This window comes from Cricetulus griseus, chromosome 2, assembly GCF_003668045.3.
Source record: "Cricetulus griseus strain 17A/GY chromosome 2, alternate assembly CriGri-PICRH-1.0, whole genome shotgun sequence".
In the NCBI taxonomy this organism is placed as follows: Eukaryota; Metazoa; Chordata; class Mammalia; order Rodentia; family Cricetidae; genus Cricetulus; species Cricetulus griseus.
This window is the reverse complement of record NC_048595.1, coordinates 165569137-165579171: the sequence shown is the minus strand read 5'-3', so window position 1 is coordinate 165579171 and position 10035 is coordinate 165569137. Positions and strand designations below refer to the sequence as shown.

At 48.7% G+C, this 10035-nt stretch overlaps 1 protein-coding gene across 2 annotated transcripts; it reads left to right on the top strand.

Moving 5' to 3' along the window:
* The first annotated feature begins 2945 nt into the window (after positions 1-2945).
* On the top strand, positions 2946-8428 carry Cxxc1 (CXXC finger protein 1). Of its 2 annotated transcripts, none has more exons than XM_035440063.1 (15): positions 2946-3290; positions 3962-4080; positions 4181-4281; positions 4606-4841; positions 4930-5115; positions 5480-5506; positions 5584-5829; positions 5988-6095; positions 6266-6447; positions 6720-6927; positions 7009-7119; positions 7248-7297; positions 7451-7547; positions 7747-7899; positions 7982-8428. In XM_035440063.1, exons 1-15 carry the CDS (start codon positions 3288-3290, stop codon positions 8126-8128), a joined length of 1974 nt encoding a protein of 657 aa, XP_035295954.1. In that variant the 5' UTR covers positions 2946-3287; the 3' UTR covers positions 8129-8428. The 2 variants fall into 2 exon arrangements, with proteins under 2 accessions (XP_035295954.1, XP_027253692.1); XM_027397891.1 differs by having other exon boundaries at positions 2947-3290; positions 6263-6447.
* Positions 8429-10035: the final 1607 nt, after the last annotated feature.

The following is a 10035-nucleotide window of genomic DNA, read 5'->3' as shown; positions in this document are numbered from 1 at the left end:
AGGTTGGTTTAAGTTATAAGAGCTAGTAGGACAAGCCTAAGCTAATGGCCAAACTTTCATAATTAATAAGAAGTCTCCATGTCATTATTTGCAGACTGGCGGTGCTAATGAGAAAGTAAAACTACATGTATCTATCCATTTATCTGCCTATATTTGCTTAGTTATGTGATCTGTAAAATTGGTAGTTCAAGCAAGTAACCAAAAGCAAGTAAATCTACAAAGTTTCTACAGGTTTTCCTTTTTTTCTAAAATATTTTTTCCTTTTAATTTTGCAACCTCTAAGAGGATTGTCAAGTCAGGAATAAGTATGAACCTATGTTAACATTTGTTGTAGTTTTATTTAGAATATCATTTGAAAATTTTCTGCCATCCTAAAACTCAGAGTCTCACACGTCGGTGTGCAGAAAAGAGTTTATCAAAGCCCACAGTTGTTCTGAGATATTTGATTACATTGTGTAAAGATCTGTCACTGTGATTAGTTCAATAAAAAGCGGACCAGCCAATAGCTAGACAGGATTTCCAGACAGAGAAGATGCTGGGAAGAAGAGCAGAGATGCCATGAGATGCAGAGCAAGCAAGATGGGCAGTACAAAGCTGAGGTAAACAAGCCTTGGATCAGCAACTAGATTAGTAAAAAAAAAAAAAATGGGTAAATTTAAGTTGTAAGAGCTAGTTTGAAACAAGCCAAAGCTATCTGCTGAGCTTTCATAATTAATAAGAATTCCCTGTGTAGTAATTTGGGAGCTGGCAGGAGGAACAGAAAAATCTGCCTGCACACATTATGGAAAGGGGCCCAGGATTTTAGGTCACCAGATTAAGTACTGAGAAATGGCTGTGAAGGATCTAGTTTTACACACACACACACACACACACACACACACACACACACACACACACACACGGAGGGCACAACAAATTTGTTGTTCCAATTTGACTGGTCATCAAGAGCAGATTGGGTCCTTAACTGTGTATGTTCTCTGGTGGAGTTACCAAGCAACAGAGGTGGAAGTTTAACGTTAGCCTGGACTAAAGACTCTGTCTCAAAAAGCCTAATAAAACAGACACTAGACAGAATTTCTTCCCCTCTTGACCCCACAGCCATTTAGCCCCAAATAAACACACAGAGACTATATTAATTATAAATTGTGTGGCCCATGGCTCAGGCTTCTTATTGGCTAGCTCTCTCCTAATTATTAACCCATTTCTATTAAACTATGTATTGCCACAAGGCTGTAGCTTACCCATAAATGTTCCAGCATGTGACTCCTTTGGCTGCTATATGGCGTCTTTCTCTGGCCACTCCTCTCTGTTCTCTCTCCTCAGAATTCTCCTCATCTGGTAGCCTTGCCTATACTTCCTGCCTGGCTACTGGCCAATAAGTGTTTATTCATCAACCAATAAGAGGAACATATATACAGAAGAACATCCCCATCAATACACAAAGAAATTGATAAAGAGTGGTATACTGTTAAGTTATTGTGCAACTTATAGAACTGTTCATGTGTGTGCAGTGCCTTTAGGGGCCAGAAGAGGCTGTAGGGTTCCCCTGGAGCTGGAGTTACAGAGTGTTGTGAGATACCTTAGGGGGTGCTGAGAACTGAATTTATGTCCTTGGCAAGAGTGCTGTTGTCCACTGAGCTATCTCTAGAGCTCCTTACTTGTAACCCCCATCCTGGTGTGTGTGTGTGTGTGTGTGTAGTGAGAAAAAAAAAACAGCTCTGGCAGTCAGTATGAGTTTTAGAAATCAAACTCAGGTTGACAGGCTGAGCCATTTCACTGGCTCTAATAATTCTTTTAATTATTTGTTGCTTTACTAGGGCACTTTTTGCAATACTAGGACAATACTGTACACTTTTACTTGAGGATTACTAATATATTACTATACCTGGCAACCAGTTTTCACTTCTAGAGCTATATAATTAAAATTTTAATAGTACTGGCTTCTTAAGGAGTATACACCTATTTCTTTTCCTTACTTTTCTGTTTTCTTTCATTGTTTCTTCTCCATTTCCCTTCCTTCCATGTCTTTCTTTCTTTCTCTCTCTTTTTTTCCTTTGGTTTTTCGAGACAGGGTTTCTCTGTAGTTTTGGAGCCTGTCCTGGAACTCACTCTGTAGACCAGGCTGGCCTTGAACGGAGATCCACCTGCTTCTGCCTCCCAAGTGCTGGGATAAAGGCGTGCGCCACCAACGCCCGGCTGCATGTCTTTCTTATTTTCTTCTTGAGACAAAGTCTCAAAATTACCCAAGTTGGCCTTGAACTCACATTGTAGTCCAGGTAGGATGTGAATTTGCATTTCCTAACCTCATCCATCCTCCCACTTCTGCTGGGATTACCAGCGTGTGCCACTACGAAGTTTTAAAACATATATATATATATATATATATATATATATATATATATATATATATATGCACTATTTTAATTCTAGCACTTGAAAGGCAAAGGCAGATGGTTAGCTTGAGTTCAAGGCGAGCCTGGTCTACACAGCGAGTTAAGGACCGTCAGGGCTAGAGGGACCCTGTCTCAAAAATAAAATAAAATAAAATAAAATAAAACAAACAAAAGGAAAATGAAGCCAGATCTGGCTGAAAAACAGGAGGGACGAGGCGCGTAAAAAGTGGGTAAACAACTGGGCAGTTACAACACGATATTTATTTCTTTTGCGGAGCCTTGGCATCCCATTTATAAACGTGGAAGGGTAAAATGACTGGATGGAGGAATGAATGAGACATGATTTAGGCAGTAACAGGATTATCCTGCCCGTGGCAGCAGCACTCAGTGTACAGTCAACTATGGTGATGGCCACGCCCTTTGACAGCCGTGAACCGGAAGCTGCCATTCGTTGCCTAGAAACGTACGGAGTCTGCCCCATGAGGCGTAAACAGCTGATGACGTCTGCGTCGCAGTTGCGAAGCAAGCGCGGCCATATTGCCCTCTGGCGGCCACCGTACGGACTTTGACTGATAAGGTGGCGGCGCGCTCCGAGGACCTGCAGATAGGCGCGGCCATATCTCCCGGAACGTACGGTGTTCGCTACCTTACGGATTCCATGGTTAAGATGGCGGCGCCTGGGCGACATTCGCGGCTGTAGTTGGGCGACCTATTTGTCTGCTGCTGAGCGGTCGTTCTGGGCGAGAAGACTCAGAGTGCGGTGCCGTGGAGGCGGGACCAGGAGCGGAAGTGGTTGTGGGCGCTTTTGCCACCGCCGCGGACGCTGCCTAGGGGCTCGTTCAGGTTCGCTGGGTGCTGCCGGGGGTCCAGAGCGGGTGCGCTGTGAGAGGAGATATGGTGAGTATCCGGTTGGATCGCGGTTCCGAGGCAGAGGTCGGTGGGGTTGGCAACTGCTGCCTGTTGGCAAGGCGCACGGGGCTTCTGGTGAGGTGGATGCCGAGTCTGGGGGCCGATGGGAAAAGGTGTGTGATGGGGTTTGAAGTGAACCATCTGTGAGTTCTTTGATGAACCGTTGTAGGGGGTCCATAGTGGGACTTAAGTAGAGACTGCAGGTGGCAGTTTTGTGGGAAGCCTTCACGTGAGGATCCTTGGTCAGAGAGATAAGGTCTTGGCCATGAGTATTTACAGGGGCTCTGAAAAACCGTCATTGGGGTTGGGGGTCTGTGAGCTAAGTTATAGAGACTTGTGGGAAGCCGGGATGGGACGACAGCCCAACAAATTAAGAGATATCCGGGTAGAACTCTTGAAGGCGGCAATGTGGTAAGTGTTTGTGATGAGCAGTTAAGAGTGACAGGATGCTTGTCAGTGATGTGTGTGATGGGAGAGCAGTATAAGCAAAGTAATGAGGCCCAGGGTTGAGTGATGAGGGTCTGGGCGATCTGTGAGGGAGAGGCTGATGGGAATCTATGAGAGGGAGGAAGTCCAAAGACACAGTAGGAACTTGTGTTGAGCCGTGGTCGAGCTGTAAGCGGGAATTAAGGAGTCATCATTGGGGGTGGGTCTCACAGGATGGAGACGGTTCAGACTTGGAGCCTCCAGATGCTGGAGAGGACAGCAAGTCTGAGAATGGGGAGAATGCTCCCATCTACTGCATCTGCCGAAAACCAGACATCAACTGCTTCATGATGTGAGCTGGGGAGAGGTGGGTGGGCTGATGCCTGGCGGGGTTGGGGAGCACCGATGAAGCCCACCCCTCACGTCTCTACCACTTGCTCCATTATATGCAGTGGATGTGACAACTGCAATGAGTGGTTCCATGGGGACTGCATCAGGATCACTGAGAAGATGGCCAAAGCCATCCGGGAATGGTACTGTCGGGATTGCCGAGGTGAGGCCCAGTGGGGAAGGCAGGTGGGCTCCAAGAGATGAAGAGGAACCGTAATGGGAGGGCTCATGGGTAATCGAGGTGTCCTCTGTGGACAGAGTGATTGTCGGTCCTTGGGGTATTGGAATACCAACTCCATTGTGAGCAATAATGGAGGATCCTAAAGGGAGAGGGCAGCTCTCGCCTATAACATGAGCCAGAGAAGTAGTTGGGGTGGGAACAGAGAAAGAGGTTTTGGGATCATTCATATCCCCCCCCCACCCGCCACACACACACACACACACACACACACACAAACCCACTTTGGTCTTACTCTTTGCCTCATAGAGAAGGACCCGAAGCTGGAGATTCGTTACCGACACAAAAAATCCCGGGAACGGGATGGCAGTGAGCGGGACGGCAGTGAGCCCCGGGATGAGGGAGGAGGGCGCAAGAGGCCTGCTTCAGATCCAGACCTGCAGCGCCGGGCAGGGTCAGGGACAGGGGTTGGGACCATGCTTGCTCGGGGCTCAGCTTCGCCCCACAAATCTTCTCCACAGCCCTTAGTGGCTACACCTAGCCAGGTGAGTGACTGCGGTGGTTGGGGTGGGTAAAATTCTGCTCTGGGCCCCATTTGGGTTCCTGATGTCTATCCTGCGCATTGACTCCTAGCATCACCAGCAGCAGCAGCAACAGCAACAAATCAAACGGTCAGCCCGAATGTGTGGTGAGTGTGAGGCATGCCGGCGCACTGAGGACTGTGGCCACTGTGATTTCTGCCGTGACATGAAGAAGTTCGGGGGGCCCAACAAGATCCGGCAGAAGTGCCGGCTTCGCCAGTGTCAGCTGCGGGCACGGGTAAGCATGGACAGAGCTGGGTAGGTTCAGGTGGGAGAGCATGGCTGGGAGGCCCAAGTAGGGCTGCTTGAGCTACAAATGAGAAAGTGTGGGTGGGGTGGGGTGGGGCCTCATTATGTCCAGATGAGTGGGAGGGGGCCTAGCATGTTCAGGTGAATGCCACATGACATAACTAGCTGGCAGGGGCATATATTTTTAGGTGGTCAGGCATGCCAGGGCACAACAGGTAGGACTGAGCGTATGTCTGAGGTGAGGGGAGGGCTAAAACATTTTGTGTAGACCAGGCAAGGATGAGTAGTTGGGGATAGGACAGGGTGACCCATCATTTTCCTGGGGCTGACCTAGGCCTTCCTCCTGCGCACAGGAATCGTACAAGTACTTCCCTTCCTCGGTGAGTCCAGCCCCCCAGGGCGGGGCAGGGCATGCGGGCAGGGCGGTCAGGGCCAGTCCTGAGATTCTGCCCCGCAGCTCTCGCCGGTGACGCCCTCAGAGGCCCTGCCAAGGCCCCGCCGGCCACCACCCACTCAACAGCAGCCACAGCCATCCCAGAAGCTGGGGCGTATCCGTGAAGATGAGGGGACAGTGTTGTCATCTGTGGGTAAGGAGCTGCCAGAGGCTACAGCAACACCCGAGCCACTCTCAGATGAGGACCTGGCATTGGACCCTGACCTGTACCAGGACTTCTGTGCCGGAGCCTTTGATGATCACGGCCTAGTGAGTAGCAGGAGCATCCTGTGGTGGGGGAGGAACAGGAGATGATGAAGTCACAGCATGGGAAAGAGGAGGCAGAGGGCACCCAAGGCTGCTTTGGGAAACGGTAGGTGGTGTGGTCATGAGCTGGTCAGGTGGGTCAGTGCATGCCCTTCTTGCAGCCCTGGATGAGTGACGCAGAAGAGTCCCCATTCCTGGATCCCGCAATGAGGAAACGGGCCGTAAAAGTGAAGCACGTGAAGCGTCGAGAGAAGAAGTCTGAGAAGAAGGTGATGGAGAGGGGAAAATGGGTGGAAAAGGAAGAGGATGGGGCAGGGAGGGAGATGGAGAAGTCAGGGGCTGAATAGGGGAAGAACCAAAAAGCTGGAGTGGAAAGGCAGATCAGGCCCAAGGCTGACCTCTCTTGCACCTTGACATGACCTGTCTTGCCCCTTAGAAGGAGGAGAGATATAAACGGCATCGACAGAAGCAGAAGCATAAAGACAAATGGAAACACCCAGAGAGGGCTGATGCCAAGGACCCTGCATCACTACCGCAGTGCCTGGGGCCTGGCTGTGTGCATGCTGCCCAGCCTGGTTCTAAGTATTGTTCAGATGACTGTGGCATGAAGCTGGCAGCCAAGTGAGTTTTCCTGGGGCACTGAAGGTAGTCAGGAAGTAGAGCAGGCATGACCAGAGCTTTCCCTCCAGCTAGTTGTCTATGTACTGTTCAATCAAACCCCCATCTGGCCACATGAACCCACCATTCAGTTACCGCCTGCCCCCCCCCCCCCCACACACACACTCAGCCACCCATCCTCGAACCTGTTCATCGTCTATCCATTCACTGTCCCTTGATCACCCCACTTACTGCTTTTGGTGCTTCTCTGCCCACACCTCACTGTCTCCCGGCAGCCGAATCTATGAGATTCTCCCGCAGCGCATCCAGCAGTGGCAGCAAAGCCCCTGCATTGCTGAAGAACATGGCAAGAAGCTCCTGGAACGCATCCGCCGTGAACAGCAGAGTGCCCGAACCCGTCTTCAAGAAATGGAACGCAGATTCCATGAACTTGAGGCCATCATTCTTCGTGCTAAGCAGCAGGCTGTGCGTGAGGATGAGGAGGTAAAAAGAGTTGTATAGCCATCGCTGGGCAGGACCCAGTACCTTGTCCTGCCTGGTTTCATCGTTCTTTCCCCCATACAGAACAATGAGAATGACAGTGACGACACAGATCTACAGATCTTCTGTGTCTCCTGTGGACATCCCATCAACCCACGTGTTGCCTTGCGTCACATGGAGCGTTGCTATGCCAAGGTCAGGGGCCAGTGTGAGAGAGTGGATGGTGTAGGGATATCAGTGGCCTGCAAGGCCCACAGATTTGTTGAATGGGTGGTATCTTGAGAGGGCACCCAAAGTCCTTTTATTTGTGTTCATCCTTCCAGTATGAGAGCCAGACATCCTTTGGGTCCATGTACCCCACACGCATTGAAGGGTGAGTAATGGTGCCCTAGAGTGTTAAGAGAAGGGTGGTTAAGGCTGGGGATTGGGAATGGGATTATGTGTGGAATTGGTGCTAGAGATGAGTGTGGGCCTTTGAAGTGGTCAAGGAGCTACTCAAGGCTGCTCTCCTGTTAATCTCTGACAGGGCTACCCGACTCTTCTGTGACGTCTACAATCCCCAGAGCAAAACATACTGTAAGCGGCTCCAGGTGCTATGTCCTGAGCACTCACGGGACCCCAAAGTAAGGTTTTCCTTCAGTTACCTGCATCCTTCCCTGCCTCGTGTCCCTCCTTTCCTTCTCTTTTTTTCCTGTCAACTTCCATTTCCTCCCTTTCCTGTTGATCATCTCCAGTTCCTCTCCTTTTGCTTCCTTTTCACTCTCCTTCAGATTCTCCATTCCTCCTCTCACCTCATCACCTCTGCCCTTGGTGTCCTTGCAGGTGCCCGCTGATGAGGTCTGTGGGTGTCCACTTGTACGTGATGTCTTTGAACTCACAGGTGATTTTTGCCGTCTGCCTAAGCGCCAGTGCAATCGCCATTATTGCTGGGAGAAGCTTCGGCGTGCAGAAGTGGACTTAGAGCGTGTCCGGGTGGTAGGTTTTAATATTGGGTGTGACCTCAGTCAGCCTGAGCTCCGGGGGCTGGTTCTTATGCTTCCTTCCACTTCCTTGGCAGTGGTATAAGCTGGACGAGCTGTTTGAGCAGGAACGTAATGTTCGCACAGCCATGACCAACCGAGCAGGATTACTTGCCCTGATGCTGCACCAAACGATCCAACATGACCCACTCACTACCGACCTTCGATCTAGTGCTGACCGCTGAGCTTCACCAGCCCAGAGCCCCTCACCCCTGCATTCCAGTTAGGGGAGTGGCCCTGCATCACCGGCTTTCTGTTCCTCCATTCATCTGTTTATTCCACTGCTCCTTAGTTTTATCCCTGTGTCCATCTATGTTCTGGCTTACATTTGCCCTTATTAATGGGACTCTGATTTCCCTTTTTCACTATCTGTCCTTTTCCATATTCAGTGCTGGGGTGAGACTGTGGCGTTTACTCACCTTTGCCTATACCCATCCCCTAAATAAACGGGTTTTGTTATTAAAAATTTTGAACAACCAACAGGAGATCTCTTGATAGTCTCCATTCTTCTATTTTCAGTTGTGGTCCCAGGCAAGGTAGAGGTGGCATATCTGTCTTGGGAGGGACTGTGGTAAATGTGCAGGCTGGGATAGCCAGCGGACTCATCTTGTGCTCCCTTAGGCTGTGACAGTGTGACCTATTTGAGGAAATTTCAGTGATCTGTATGAAGCCCCATCCACAGTTATATTATACCAGGGACAGGCCAGGTGTCAGAAGTTTCAATAGTTTCTGTTAAAAGATTTCAAATGCAGCTGGGCATTGGTGGCGCACACCTTTAATCCCAGCACTTGGGAGGCAGAGGCAGGCGGATCTCTGTGAGTTTGAGACCAGCCTGGTCTACAAGAGATAGTTCCAGGACAGCCTCCAAAGCCACAGAGAAACCCTGTCTGGAAAAAAAAAAAAAAAAAAGGTTTCAAATGCTCTAGTGGATTAAAATAATGGACTTCCTAAAACTACAAGTATGGCTAGACTAGAATGTTCTAAGCATTGTGTAGTTAGCCAGGATGAAGGGTGGTTGCGTGAAGCACACAAAATGGTGTCAGCTAAAGCAAAAAGGGATTCCCTTGGTTAGTTTATTCTCTGCTGGTCTTAGCAGAGTCAAAGCATTGACTCATTATCTTCCGGTGGCATGTCCGAAGAGAACGGAGTGATTTCCTGTTTGTCCCGGCTTATATTATGATTCTGCCCAGCTATGTCACTTCCTGCCTGGCCAATCAGCCACCAGTGTTTTATTCATTAACCAATAAGAGAAACGTATATAGAGAAGGATTTCCCTCATCAGATGTTTAGATTTTTTTTGACCACTTTGTAGGGTGTATTTTTTTAAGGAATGATGCATATAAATAGCTAGCTTTTCCTAAGGATACACAAAGATCTCTCCAACACATGAACAATAAATCTCTCCCTCTCCAACTCAGTAAAACTAACTCAGCCAAAGATTTCAACCTGATTGAGAAGCATTTCAATGGAAGTCTGTAGTTGTCCTATATCCCCTATCCTATATCGTGGATTTATGGGTCATCTAGGATATTCCAATTTCACCTCTTACCAAGGTAATCATTAGGGCTGCTTTTTCAGCTGGTCTAAGTCTTACTCGGATAAAGATCAACAGGAAGCCAGGAGAAAATGTGCTGAGCATTCTTGGGGCCATTGTAAGCATATAACTTGAGAAACAATGGATGGTAACACACAAGGTAAAGCTCCTGTAGTCTGTCAGGCAAACACAAAAGGTAGGACTCTTGTAGTCTGTCAGAGGCCATCCATTTTTGTAAATACAGGTTAACCAGGTTCCCTGCAGTGCCAAGTAGGCTTTTGATACTGCAGGGTTCTGAGAAGGGAGATTTTTGGAAACTATAGTTAGATGTTGCCAAGCATGAAAGATTATCTATTATATCTCCTAAGGTTAACTTCAGGGTAGTGATAGGACAGGTAGACTTGTATTTGTAACAATTGATATCTTTGTGCCTAGATCCACATGTGAGGTGATGCAGTAAATAACATCCCTCAATGACCTCTGTATCAGTTCCTGCCTCCAAGTTCCTGCCCTGCATGAGTCTGTGTTCTGACTTCCTTCAATATGAACAGGAAGTAT